The following is a 14989-nucleotide window of genomic DNA, read 5'->3' as shown; positions in this document are numbered from 1 at the left end:
TTAAACCCACATATGTGTTCCTTTTCAAATTCACACTAACTAAAATGACGACCACAGCCAAACTAGAACGAGTTTCACCAGGCTACTTATTTAGGCATTTTTAGAAATATTAATCTCTTTTACTAATCAGCTTGGTTTGCTGATTGTAGTGATGTGACTAGCCTGCCCTGCCTTTGGTTATAACATGCTGTTTTGGCAATCCACATACCAAAGACTAGTAAGGTTGTACTGGATGCCTGTTTAATTCATTACAAGGAGCAAGTTCCTTAATCAGCAATGTAAGACAATTAACCCTTATGCCTGTGTTTTCAATTCCTAATTCTGCTGCCCACTGGTCTTTGCTGTGATCTGACACCTGCAAGCTGGTGTGAGAACAGAAGCTATTCTGCACTGCCAACTGCACAAAAATGGGAGCTCAGGCACTGCTGCAGCATTGCCATGTCGTGTCTCCTGAATTTCACAACTGTGGAGAAAATCCCACCAGATCATTTAATCCCTTACCCCAAAAGTGCACCATTGGCCCCCAAGACTTTTAGCTGTTGTGTTTTTACATCCTGGTCTACAACTCACACTAATGAAAGAAGTTAGATCAAAAATAATATTGTGCAAAATAAAAATAAACCCCAGATAGTTTAGAATTTCTCATAAGTTTTTAAGACCTTCAAGGAATTTTCAGTGCACGCAGTGCTCAGATAGGCAGCCTCTTCCACCCATTTTGGTAGCCACCGTACGCAGCCTACGTATCTTTGCCATGCAGCCTACGTATCTTTGGGAGTACTGGTAAAATGCAGGAATAAAGAAAGGTAATGCAGCAAAAGTTACTGATGTAACTTATTCAAACATTATATTATTCCTTAGAAGTGATACCACTGTCTGTCCACAGATCTTTCAAGATATTTTCATCCCTTAATGAAGCAAGAAAAGGGTGTTTGAACACTGATTATCATTCTAAGACAGGAAATCAAAAGCTATTTTAACCAGAAATCATCAAGTAGTGCACATATGTTCTCAAAGAATCAATAAAATGCACTTGTAGAAGAGTGATTTCTGCTCACAAAAAACAGGTGCAAAAGCATTGGGAAAAGACTGAGAGAAAAACACATTCTGAGTACTATTATGCAGACACAAAAAGGAGTTTTGTGGGGTTTTTCAGTAATTTTCTGTATTTCTGTTCTGCTGTTTTTCTCACCTATCATGAAAAATCTTGCAAAGAAGCATGCAACTGTTTTATCAAAATCGCTTGCTTCCCCTACTACCAAGCTGTCTTTGTTCCTAGGACTATTCAGCCAGAGAGGGGGCAAACTGCCTGTACTACTTCTTAATTAAATAAAGTATTAATTACCATTATTAAAAGAATCCTTGTTGCTTTTGCAGGAAAAAGACCTCTGCTGGTAAGAACTAGTGGATTTCCACAGTGGACTAGTTAATGCTGGCTGACAAGACGTGTCCATTTTGAGGTCCACCTGATTTTCACTAGCCCCTGCTACATCAGAATTTGAGATATTCATCCCATACACACCGTCCTCATAAATGAGAGAAGAATTTGATCTGTTGATTCTTCTTAGAGACACACACACTACAGCTTCATTGAAGTAGAATGCATTTTCACCATGTAAGCTGTCCAATTGATTATGTCCCATTATCTGCAGAAGGGGAAAAAAACCAGCAAAAAACAAAACACAGAATTTTACTTTCACCTTTGTCAAGCAACAGAACCAGAGAATCACAGAGTATGTCAAGTTGGAAAGGACTCATAAGAATCATGGAGTCCAACTCCCTGCTTCCCACTGTATAAAACTGAAGTGTATGACTATAAGCATCATCCTGAAGAATACTTATAGCAGGATGCAGAAAATTAACTGCCAGACAGAATGGGGATTCATTGCAAATAGTCATCTAATCTGCCAGAGGTTAACCTCAAAACATATTAAATTTTATGTGTATTCAGGAATAAACAGCAATAACCTAGCAGATCTGGTTTTAGCTCACCTTGAAAGAAGTAATAACTGTGAAGTCACAGATAAAAAAGGACCACTATCTGGGATGCATTGAGCTCTGCGGACTACTTCCAGAGGGTAGTAGTCTGGAAGTAGTTTGCCTCATGGCTCAACAAGGTGCCACTTCTCATATGTAAATCTGTGTACTCTGCAATCCAAAAATAACACTGTACCTCACATAGACAGGCAATCACAGAGAACAGGGCTGCAGCAGTCAAACTGGGGATGGCAAAGAGATTTAGCAAGCAAGCCAAGGCTCCCAAGGGCGGAAAATGCAACTCCTGCAGACTCTTTGTCTGCAGGTGTTTATTAAGGCCAATCTCACAAAAAAAGCAGGAGAATTAAGAGTGAGTTATTGCATTGTTTGGTCACACAAAAATTATCTTGGCTGTGCGTAATACAAAAACATTGGGAGGGGAATACCAGCTGACCGACTATCACTCAACCTGTTCCACTGCTGCACTGAGTATGGTAGTGGAAATACAGGAGAAAGACAATCTTAAGGTCTGGATGGATTCAAAGCCATGTAGTCTACTTGAAAAAAAATACAAGCAGACTTACAAATGAAATATTCGATTACAAAAACTACTACTCTCTGACACTCAGCATTGAATTATTTTGCCTCTCTGTACATCTGAATATCCCTGTATCAGACTATTATCTTTCAACTTCCCCTCTTCGAAAGATTTTAGAAGTCATATTCCTTAAAGCTGATGGGAAACTTCAGTTTTGGATTTATCGTCCACTTCTTAAGCACTGCCAAACAAGTCGAAACTGTAGCACATGATATGCTAGTAAAAAGTGTCTTCGTTGTTTGGGCTAGCAAGCATATATGGGTAAGTCATGTACACACTGTATTCACAAAAGCCAGATGAAAAGGGGGAGGTCAGAGGCCAATCCTTTAACCCCTCAGGCGGGCACAATCTTAGATGCCAAATGGTTATGGTTGAGTTGCCAGCTGAAAAACTACGGAGGTGATGGCTTGAAGAAAGGCTCTACAGATTTTCTTGTGAAAACAAGAACCTGAGGGGAAAAAGAAGCTGTTTGGGTCAGTGAGCTTTCCATATGTGGAAAAGCCAGGCAAAATGTTTTGATTTTCAGGTGCTTTAGAGGACAGTTATGGAAATCAAGACCACAACCACGAAGCGGGTATTAGAGATAAGGACTGACCTGGCAGGTGAGCACCCAGACAGCTGAGTTCAGAGGCAGACTGCACCCTTCAACTTCAACAAAAACTTAATCATTTTTATTATTAAACACTTAAGCAGTTTTGGGGCTACTTTAAATTGCACCCCCAAATAATAAGCATCTCCAAGGATTTATACTGTCAGAGATGGTGCCACACACCAACCTCTTCCCCTAGGGGGCTGGTTGTTTCAAGGAACAGGACAGCAGGGCCTGATATGTGGAGTTCACAAGAGCCTGATGTTTGTTACTCCTGGAGGTGCACCTTTTCCTCCCTAGAGCTAGCGGTCCAGGAAAAAAGCCAGCAACCAAAAACTTCATTAAGTGCTTTATATGCTTAAGCATTACAATAATTAAATATTTCTACAAGATGCAGAGACACAATGGGTCTTACAAAGACAGTAGTAAAGCAGAATAAAACACAGATTCTCATATTTATAATTTCTGTCTTCTCAATATAAAAAACACCTGCCTAACTTTGGGTTTTCTAGGTATCTAGCTTAAAATCACAGAATGGTTGAGGTTGGAAAGGACCTCTAGAAGACATCTGATCTAACCCCCCAGCCGAAGCAGGGCCACATAGAGACAATTGCCAAGGACCACATCCAGGTGGCTTTTGAATATCTCCAATGACAGAGACTCCACAACTTCCCTGGGCAACTTGTGCCAGGGCTCCATCACTCCCACAAGAAAAAATAGTTTTCTGATGTTCAAAACAAATCTTGGGTGTTTTTGTTTGTGCCCATTGCCTCTGGTTCTGTCACTGGGTGACACTGAAAAGAACCTTGCTCCATCTCCTTTATAATCTCCATTTAGGTGGTTTTTTACATTAAAAGGAACCCCCATTAATAAGGAATCCCCATTAATAAGAACCATTTCTTCTCCAGGTTGAACAGTCTCAGCCTTCCTTACTGGAGAGATATCCCTAGATATCCCTGCCTCTCAAACAGGCACTTCACCAGACACCCATCTTCCTGTCTCTACCTCCTCTCCACCCCACAGCTCTATGCTTTTCTTGTACTGGGGGAGCCAGACTCCAGGTGTGTCCACAGCAGAGAGGAAGGATACCCTCACTCGACCTACTAGCAATACTTTACTCAGTGCAACCCTGGAGACTATGTGCCACCTTTTTCGAAGGGTATGTTGTTTGCTTATATTCTACACCAGGACTCCCAATCCTTTTCACAGAATTATAGAATCATAAAGGCTGGAAAAGATCTCCAAGATCATTAAGTCCAACCTTCGACCCAACACACCACCATCACATCAACAAAATCATACCACTAACCACCATGTCCAATCACTTTTTGAACACTTCCAGGGACAGTGACTCCACCACCTCCCTAGGCAGCCTGTTTCAATGCCAGCAAAGAAATTCTTCCCAATGTCCAAATCCAACCTTCCCTGTCACAGCTCAAGGCCATTTCCCCTTGTCATCTCACTAACTGCCTGGGAAAAGAGGCTGACTCCCATCTTGCTACAACCTTCTTTCAGGTAGCTGTAGAGAGTCAAGCTGATTTCCAGCAGGTGATCACCAGCATCTACCCATGCATAGGGTTGCTCCTTCTCAAGGGCAGGACTTCACACTTTCCTCGCTTAAACTTCATGACATTCAAAGAAAACGCTAGGATATGCCTGAATCTCAGCTTCCCACATGCTCACTCATTACTTTAAGAACCAACAAAACCCAGAGATTCTGGCCTATTCATCAAGGCAGGTTTCTAGGCATGCAGTCAGGGGTATAGTTACAATGGGGAAGCACAAACCTCATAGTCCCCTGTGTGTGAAAACAGGTTGTTTTGCTGACCATGCTTCCAGTGCCACACGAGTTTCTTCTGCATTTTCATATTGTCTCTTTCCCTCTCCACCATTTCCTGGCCCTCCCGGAGCCTCTCCAGACTCTGCTGGTACTCCTGCAGCTGCAGCTCCAGTCTCTGCCGGCTCTGCTCCAGCAGCTCCTCCTCGGCCTGGCACTCCCGCTCCCGCTGCTCCAGCCGGCCCGCCCTCGCCTCCTGCTCCCGCTGCCGCTGGTCACATTCTCGCAGCCACCGCTGCTGCTCTTGCTGAAACTGCTGCTTCGTTTTGTGTATGTTGGCCAGTTCCACCCTTTGTTTTTCCAGATTCTGATATTTCTCTTGTTCCAAAACGAGGTTCAGCCGAGAACCATGGCTCCGACTGGTCTTCTCGTTTTCTTGCAGTAGTAACCTATGGAGCTCTTTGTGGCTGTCCTGGATAGCCAGTGCTGCCTAGACACCACAACAAAATCAGACACAAATGTCTAAATATCAGCATTAATCCATTTCTGTGTTTTTACATAGAATCATTATATTAAAATGCTGGAACTTTTTTGGGAGGTTATTCCTCAAGCAAATAGATAAAATTATGTGATAATGCCTTTACATAGAGGTATTTCTAAAATAAAACTCAACTCTTTTGAGCACTTTTAACAAAGTTTCTGGTTTACATTTAGTATTATAATACATGTTTATGTTACAGCTGTGCATATGCACTTCAATTACAGATGGGGTCCTGTTCTGTCAGAGGATGTAAAGCCACACAGGAAAAACGATATTTCATGGTTGAAGGGGGCAATAAGGCATTGGGAATGCTATATTCACCCAAGTATTCCTAACACAGCTGTGACTTCTACACATAAAACTGTATTGTTTCCAAGTGACTTCACTCTGGCTTTAAGGCTCTCCTTGCTAACCTGCAACACTGCAGTCCAGCTAACACCAGTCCTACCTGCACCTACCAACACAGCCATGTCACCAGGACTGTACCACTACACACAGCTGACCGAGGTGTCAGTGCAAGTATAAACCTGCAGTATAGTAATGGTTTCAGGTTTGATGTTCCTACTTTATAGTTGGGAGTTCTATATTCCATCCGTCACAAGGATGTTGTGACACTGTTTGCATTAAAGGTTGTGACATCCTCCAGTAACGCAAAAATAAATAGCTGTGATTAAGAAGAAAGAAAAGCAAGAAAACCCTAGATCTGCTGAGGCACTTATTGCACTATGTTTAAAAGCTGACATGGGAATCTATTTCAGGAGACATTCCCAGAGAACTCACGTAGCCCCACTGCCACATGCTCTTCACCCCAGAAAGCTTTTAACTTCATGCAATGTACCATCTGCACTTTCCTTGACTCTTCCTCCAGTATTGGGTCAGTTCCAGTGACTTGTAAACAGGACAAGATCCTCTGCTTGTTTCTCAGCACCTGACTGTTCATTCATGGTCTGAGCAGTTAAGGCATGATCCTAACCTTACTTTATTGTCCCTATTTGTTTTTCAATTACTCAAAAATTTTTGCGCAAATTACAGGATTTTTATTTTGCTTTTGTATTGTTTCAATACACTTAACTTCTAAGCCCAAAGTTTCCAGGATTATTATGAAATATGCTAAGGCCAATAGGGTCTAAAAATTAGGTATACTTAGATGAAACATTTAAAAATAGAATTACAAATGTGCAGCTAAATAAAAAGAAGTAAGTTAAGACATTCAAGCTTAGCATAAAAGAGGCAAATACTTCATATTAAGGCTCTACAGTAAATGTAGTAAGTAAGTAAAGTAAGTAAGGCCCAAAGTAAGTGAGATTTAAGCACCTAAAATGGGCTGAGTTTGCTACCTGAGCTACCTGGCCAAATTACTGCTGATTACTAGCCAGGAGAACAGTCTAATCAAAATACAATTTTTTTTCAATTCTTCGAACTATAATTTCAGAAATCTGTATGTGGAATGACATCAGTTCAAGTGGAGCCATCATTTTGCTTTCCTGCTAGGTTTTTGGACTGTAGAGACATCCTCCTTTGGGAGGAGGGACTGATCTCCAAGCAGGTTACAATTATTTAGTTCTTAAAAGAAATGATGTAGAATAAAACTGTATCCTGTGACAACTTATGCAACAGTCAGAAGAGATCAGGATCAATTAACATAATGTCTAAAAGTAGGACAACATGAAAACAATTCTTTAAAAGTAAATTATTAGGACAAACTAATTACTCTCTGAAATTAGTAGTGGAGTAGTCACCTGCATGCTGTATAAGAGACGGGTTAAGTTCTGGATTGCTTGTACAATCTAGAAAATAAAAGAGAAGGATTTTCAAAGGTTTGACCACTGTTAACTAAATAATTACTACATTCTGTCTGAAGTTTAAATTAACTCACCTCTGTCCCTGTAGATTCTGAAAAATTCATATTTGCTCCCTAAAAGAAACACATGTAGGTTTAAAAAGTTGGTTTTTTTAATTTTAAAGTTGTAACGTCAAGGTAATTTTTTTTTAAACTAGTGGGGACATGTGGCTAGGAAATGTGTGCTGAGTCAACCCTTTATGTGGATATATTAAAAAAGACAGAAGCAACAATCTGTGAAGACTAATAATACATCAATAATGGAGTTCCCATGGAAATTACTAGAGATTCTGAACACAACTGTACAAATAAAGCTATTTCATCCATAATTTTAATCCCTTATGAGTAATGCTACACAGAAAAGACATTTCAATTCATTCTTTGTTTGCTTGAGAGTTTTTATATATCTGTTGTATATACAGATTTCTGTATATACAGCCCAATGGGTTAAGATTAATTACAGTAGGATGAAACAGCAAAAGAATCTTCAAAATTAGAGATAATAATGTACTAAGAAACTAGCAAGAAGGCATGTTATTGGATCAAAAAATGCCTTAGGTACCCTGTGAGATGCTATGCCCAGTACATGCTACAAAAGGCACCAGCATGGTCACTACTGTCCTCTGCAGCAAGGCACAGCTGCTTCACACTTTCCATCCTGCTCCTTTTCTTAAGAAGCTCTCTAAATTTATGGGGTGAAGCTACCCATAATCCCTTCAGCATGAAGAACAGCTCCTCTGAGAAAGATAAGATGAAATGGTGAGGACTATTTCAAATACAATCCCTTCTGAGACTACGCTGAAAAGACTTCCTGTATGATTTTTCCTTTTTTTTTTTTTTCTAAAGAAGCTCAGGAGAGTTTGGGGAATATTTTTTTTCTCTCTGATTCTCATAAGTTCTCTACTGAGTCTCATTTTCCACCACAGAGAGCAAAGCATCTGCTACATTTAGATGCAATAACTGAAAATGAAAATGAGAAAGACCAGCCCCCTAAACACAACCCAGCACAGACACCCTTGGGGCAAAGGGAGTACCAGCTGCATCATTTCCTCCACTACTCTTTCTCTCATTATATCTCTTCAGTAATTCCTTCCACTCCCCCTCCACATCTTCACCTCCTCCTTCTCACTGTATCCCCAAGCCATAGAAAAGCTCAGCTCTCCTGTGAAAGCTGACGATTTAGCATGGATGTCTTTGTGTAGCACAAGAATAGACTCAAGATAGCTCTGCTTTTCCTAAGCTGTATGGTGTGCAGTGGGTAAGGAGGCAGCACAGGGTCAGGAGGGAGAGAAAGGAGATAAGGCTGGAAGGGTGAGGAAGAGTGAAGAAGGGAGAGCCTGCACACTGAACAAGAGCAGGGTTTCCCTCAGGTTTTTAAGCTCTTTTTAACTGAAAATGGATGTGCACAGGGGAAAGGTTTGTCTGGTATTGGCTTGACCAAGGAGTTGCAAGTGGCCAGTCCCAGTGCCCATGGTCACCTCACTGCAGCACCACTTGAGTGCTAGGACATGAGGCTGAGGAAGGCTTAGCTGAGCTGGCACAGCTGGCCCTGCAAGTCCAGCTAGGAGTGAAGCAGTAATTTCAGGTGTTTAACTGTGCTGAAGGCCACCTCTCTGCCTCTTTTCCTGATCACCTTGGTTCAGAGAGATGAAGATGGTCAGATTCCAGGGCAGGCTGTGCTGTGCTTTGAACAACGCCTGGGAAGATACACTTAAAAGGCAGGAGCAGGGGAGACAAGATGGGGATCACTTCTCACAGCTGCTCACTGGGGAGCCCTCATGTTGCAGGGACAATGCTTTTCCTTCCAGTATCTAGTCAGCATCTAACCTCCAAGCTGGGAGGAGCTCTTGCCCCCCTGTCCAGCTCCTGTTTTCCCAAGCTAGTTGGGCTGAGTCCAGAGCCAGCATCCCACGACCCTGGGACGGCACACCCACCTCCCTGGAAAGCCCTTGCCTTGCCTGTTTTCTTTGCTCATTCTGCCACCTCCTGGTAACTCTGATTCTGACATGGTATCAGAAGATGTGATACATGCCTTCCCAAACAATAGGCCATAAATAACAGGATGATGACTTAGAGTGGAAGAGTTGGATGCAAGTCCCTCCAGTTTTAAGAATAGGCATAACTTCAAAGTTAGAGGAGCTTGCTGAAGGCCTTCTCCAGTCAAATCCAGGAAACCTCCAATGGTAGAGACCCCCAAAACCTCTTTGGACAAACATTGCTCCTTGATCATCCTTGCACTGATTTTTTTTTTTCCTTATATACACTCAGAATTTCCCTTGCAGCAACTTGTAATCTTAGACACTAACCCTTTTGCTGCACATCTCTGAAAAAGAAAAAAGCCCAGCTCTACCTTCTCTATAACCCCAATGGCCAAGTTTTCCTGTAGAGCTACTGCAATTTTTAGCGGGCTATATGTGAGCCCCTCCACCCTCTCTAGGTTCGATTCCTCCTCACCTGCTCCCTCACTTTGTTTTCAAACAATTTTTTCTACTCACATTCTTCCTCTTGCTCCCTTCTATCAGCAGTCTGATAAGTAAGATGATCTAGTGCTAAGCATAAGGTGAGGTTGTAGAGAGATTAGTGTATTAGCAAGAGTATTCTCAATATAGAAAACAAACAAACAAACACAGGTTTTAGGCACACAAGCCCTCTTTCAGACCTGATGCAAATACAGTATGTTAATGCTAAACTTTTGAACAAAGTTTTCTTTCCATTTCAAACTCTGTATCTTACATTCTTGTCTCTCCCCTTTATTCCTTTTGTGATTCTTATTCTCCACCTAAGAACTACACTATTATGGTTCACTTTATTTTCACACAGTAATTCATGTTGCTTACTCCAACACTCTGCTGCTACATAAAATTTGTCATTCCTAGTCTTGCCCAGAACTGATTTTTGATTCCACTTTTCTCCCCAAATTTGCTTATCAGCTATAGGATTTTGCAAAATGGGCACTTTCTCTTCTCTTCTAGTCTATAATTGCTCTATTCTGTTTTGATTCAAATTCTGAAGCAAGCTGGTGTAAAAACATTCATCCTATCTTATGTGCTTGTTCTCAGGACAAAGTTCTTCCAATGCACAAGTGTTCCTTGCATCAGCTGAGGACTCTGTCACTGCAGGAGACTTTCATCATCCTGTGAACAGGAACAGCCCATACAAGTGGTTTGAAAACACTGCCTGCTATTACAATTCACTGATCTCAAGCCTTGCAGAAAAATCATTCTGTGCTTGGATTGTTTATGGCTGCTTTTTAAAATTTTATATGCAATTGCTGTGACCTCTATTAGACTGAATTACCTGGATCTGAGTGAAAATCCCCATAAAAATTTGAATAGCATGTACATGCACAGTGCCCAGACTGCTGTGTGCAATGCCGGAAGAAAAACTGTTTGCAATACCTTATCCTCAAGAACAGCACCTGCCATTTCCTTTTCAACACTGAGATCAATTTCTGGTGATTCTTCAATTTCTTTTCTTTCTGCATCTAACAAATAAAGCCCCAAGAAAATTCATAAGAAAGGTATCAAAGCATATATTGACTAGAAAAATAAAGAGCATGCTTTTCTACTGCTACTCAGGACTATGAGAAAGTGATTTTTATAGTTTGTAGTTACATAATGGATCCTAGGCTGGGGAAAAACTCATTTGCAAGCCATGATGGCACACATGGCTCAACTCAGTTTTCCTACCTTACAAATTAGCACTATTTCATTTATGAAAGGTTGGAGGTAAGTGTAACTATAACACTAAAAATGCTCTGTAGCAATGTTTTTTACACAACTTTAGTGACAAATTTGTTGTGAGAAATTAATGCTACCCTTTGCAGCTGAAATTATTGGAATATTAATCCCAGTTTTCAGCCCTCCTGACAATAACAGAAATGGCCTATATTGCAATATAGACTTGGTGCAGAGCTTAACAACAATGACATGAAAATGTACTTTCAACAAAGTTATGTAACAATTTACACTACCTGAGCATTTGCCCAAAGACAACTTCTATTACATTATTTTCTATTGATTCTGTCCTAGACCATGGAGGCTTTCCAAAAAACCAATCTGGTATCAATTATTTTAGCACTCGAAAGATGTAGAAGCATCAAATTTTACTCACCACCCAGAACAGATTCCAGTTTTTCACTGGTAGCAAATCTATGCTTCACACTTAATTCCTCAGTACTTTCCTCTGGTGATCTGTCTGTTTCACTCACTTGTGATGTTATTACAGCAGTGTGGAGACTTTCAACTAAAGAGGAAAACATGCAGAATTACAGACATCCCTTAAAGAGCTCCTTAGGGCATGAATGCACTCAATGACATAGAAATGTTTGAACATGGAATAATTTAGCTTGTAAGAGACTTTCAGAGGTCACCTAGTCCTGCACTTCACTAAAACCTGGTCAGTCTAAATTGTGCTGCTCAGAGCGTTGCACAGCAAGCCTTTAACGCCTCCAAAGATGGAAACTTCAAAGTCTCCCTGAGCAATCTGTTCCAATTTTTTAACACTCTCATAGCATTTAATTTTTAATTTTAGTTAATTGGAATTGCCTGTGTTTCATCACAGGACTATTGTCTCTTGTCCATGTGTTCTTTTATTGTCATATGCCTCTGCAAAAATCCAGCTTCTCTGTATCCTCCCATTAAGCTGCTGTGGACAGAAATGAGATCCCATCAAGCCAACTACCTCAGCTTGTCTTCAGACATCATGTCCTCCCATCCTATAGTCATTCTGGTGCCTTTCACTGGATTTGTTCTACTTTTTCCATGTCTCCCTTGGCCAGGGAAAGTGCAGCATTTGTCATGGCAGCCCAGACACGACTCGCCAGGGTGAAGTAGAGGAAGAATCACCTCCCTCAACTTGCTGGCAACTCTCCTCCTACTGCAGCAGCCCAGGAAGAAGTTGGGCATCTTTGGCACAAGGGCAACTGCTGCCTTGTAGTCAACCTGCTGTCGAGTAGGACTCCCAGGTCCACTTCTACAAAGGCATTTTTCAGCTCATCAGTGTCCTGTCTGTACCAACATACAGGATTACATCACCTGAGACGCAGGACTTTGCATTTGTCTTTGTCAAATGTCTAAGTGTACCTCTTACCATTTTCCCCATCTGTAGGGGTCTCTCCAGCTCACTGAATGCTCCAGCTCTCACCATGACAGTCATGGGTTTGCTAAGAGTGTACTCAATCCCGAGGTTAACTGCATTAATAAAAATGTTGAACGCTACTGGTCTCAGGATACACCCCCTAAGAGAATCCCCTAATAACATGATACCAACTGGATGTCATATGACTGACCCCTTCAGCCCAGCAGTCCAGCCTGTCTTCCACCCAGTTAAGCAGTTTACATCAATTCAGATGTAAGGACACTACAGACAGTGCAAACAGTGTGGAAGGTCTGAGAGATGTCAAGGTAACCAACATGCACCTTTCTCTCACCATAAAACCTGTCAGGTTAGTTAGACACAGCTTGCCCTAATTAATCCGTGACAGTTGTTCCAAATCATCTTCCTGTCTTTCAGGTTCTTGGAAATGCCTTCCAGGAGGATTATTTCAGAGATGCTGGTGAGACTGACTGTTTTATAGTTCTCTATATATTCCTTCTTGGAGTGTGAGGCTTGCTTTCTTCAAGTCATCAGGAACCTCTCCTGATCACTGTGACTTTCAAAGTTGACAGAAAACAGCCTCACAGTGACATTGGCCAGCTTGCTGTGCAGCCTTGGACTAATCCCATCTCATCTCATGGATTTGTGTATACCTAATTTGCTCAAGCACGGTGTAATTCTGTCTTTGTCTACTGTAAGCAATGCTTTATTCCCATAGAGCCTGCTATTAGCTCAGGAATTTAGTATTTCCATCCTGGAAAATGATCCCCACAACTGTCTATAATGTAAACAACTGTAAGCTCACAGAAAGTGTTGTAGAGTCCCGAAATCCAAGACATCATCAACATCAACAACAGCGTGAGAGAAAGTGAAAAGTACAGAAGTGGGTAGAGTAAGGTATGTAATAAGTATAGGCTTCCATTTCAAGTATTTTCTGTTTCATCATTGACTTACTACCCTACACAAATTTAATCAATTTTATCAATAAAATGCTCTTTGACTTTATAATGATGATGAAGACCAAGCTCCACTGATTTATAGGTTGAAATGTTGCTAGTAGCACACAGTTCTCAATTTAGGTGATGCTAAAATCAGGACTCCGTTTACCAGTGCTCCTTTCCACTAAGTTTAGGAGAAGTTTAGTTGAAGATCCAGCTAGGGAAGGTATCTACAAATACCATTCCCTTCCTTACTTTGTAGGACACCACTATAGATGGTGCAGCGATCTACCAACATCCTGTTAGATACTAGGCAGAAAAAACAGGACTCCTACAGCAATTGTGGCAGGTGTTTCTTGTTAGAAATTTGATTTGCTCTGTATGTGATCATACAAGATTCTGAAGTGACATCAAAATCAGCCAAGGTAGGTGAAAGTTGGGGACCAGGTGCAATACCATACTGCATACAACCTCCTCCCCTGCTGTGTTTCACAGAGCTGTATTATGAGGACAGCCAAGAACCTAACACCACGCCCCTGCCTGCATATATTTGATGCTATGCCCTAAACATATCTGTTCTGGCAGGTACCATCTCCTGTATCTGACAACAATAAATGCGGCAGATTTTTTTTCTATGCCCTTTGGCAATTTTTGACACTGCCACTTCTTGAGACTTGACAGAATTGCAACAGAAGGTCACATGTCTGCACTTGATTACCTTAAAATATCTGCCCAAATGAAGAGCCACCAATCCACTCTTCCCGCGCAAACTCACCTTCTCTGAGTGCTGCTGCCAGCAGTGAACCAGCCTGTGGAGTTTCTCCGGAATCAGGTTTGATAAGCAGGTGAGGTTCTACATGGACATCGTCAAAGCCACACATATCTCCCAGTTCTGCATAGATACGCAACTTTTCTTCTAAATAACTGCAGATTTGCTGGTCCTGGTTACTCAGTGATTCTGTCAACCAAAATTGAACAGTGCAAAAATTGAAAACTGTGCTCATTTTTTATGCTGCAGGGAAAGCATGCTCCCCATTCACCTTTCTAATCTTTATGCCATGTAGGAAGTGCTAATTCAAGTTAAACTTCTTTTAAATGGCCAGGACCCAAATTCATCCAAGTTCATCCCACAGTCTGTCCAAATGAAAGCTAACATACACCCTTGCAGAGTCTAGGCCAAAGCCCTACCCTAATGAGGTGGCTTTGGCTGCCCTCTCTGGCCCTCATTACTGCTCTTTTCTCACAACAACCTGCTAGTTCTACCTCCTGGAAAGGCACTTGGCTCATGTGTGCTAATAACTCAGGGCATCAACCTCAGAGAACACCTTGTTTCAGCAGAGGATGTGGCTCTCAATAACATTGCTGCAATTTCTCTCTTCAAGGCAGTATAAAGATGTGGGATGTAGGCGCAGGGGCACCAAGGAACCAGAATTTATCCTTATTAGCTATATTTGCAGATAAAAATATTAGTAGCAAAGGACAAAGTGCCATAAACAAGCACAAAGCCACACAGTTTTGAAGATTCAAGGTATTTTCACAAACCCAGAACTACCTGGTCCTGATGCTAATCTGTGAAATTCAGTGTTTGTTTTGAAAACATCAATTTTTACTTTTATTTTTTAGTTACAGAAATGT

General features: G+C 41.3%; 1 protein-coding gene across 1 annotated transcript in view; it reads right to left on the bottom strand.

Moving 5' to 3' along the window:
• The window catches only part of ARHGEF28 (Rho guanine nucleotide exchange factor 28), an 84395-nt gene that overhangs the window by 16338 nt on the left and 53068 nt on the right, over window positions 1–14989 (bottom strand). Inside the window, exons 21-27 of the mRNA XM_071425183.1 lie at window positions 14130–14312; window positions 11433–11564; window positions 10718–10803; window positions 7356–7394; window positions 7219–7266; window positions 4949–5428; window positions 1343–1643 (exon numbers count right to left, since the gene is read on the bottom strand). Coding sequence (XP_071281284.1) covers window positions 1343–1643; window positions 4949–5428; window positions 7219–7266; window positions 7356–7394; window positions 10718–10803; window positions 11433–11564; window positions 14130–14312 — 1269 coding nt within the window. The remainder of the gene's footprint in view (window positions 1–1342; window positions 1644–4948; window positions 5429–7218; window positions 7267–7355; window positions 7395–10717; window positions 10804–11432; window positions 11565–14129; window positions 14313–14989) is intronic.

Source organism: Agelaius tricolor, unplaced genomic scaffold, assembly GCF_023055355.1.
Source record: "Agelaius tricolor isolate 1412-34295 unplaced genomic scaffold, bAgeTri1.0.p SCAF_4, whole genome shotgun sequence".
Lineage (NCBI taxonomy): Eukaryota > Metazoa > Chordata > Aves > Passeriformes > Icteridae > Agelaius > Agelaius tricolor.
This window is presented reverse-complemented; position numbering and strand designations above follow the sequence as displayed.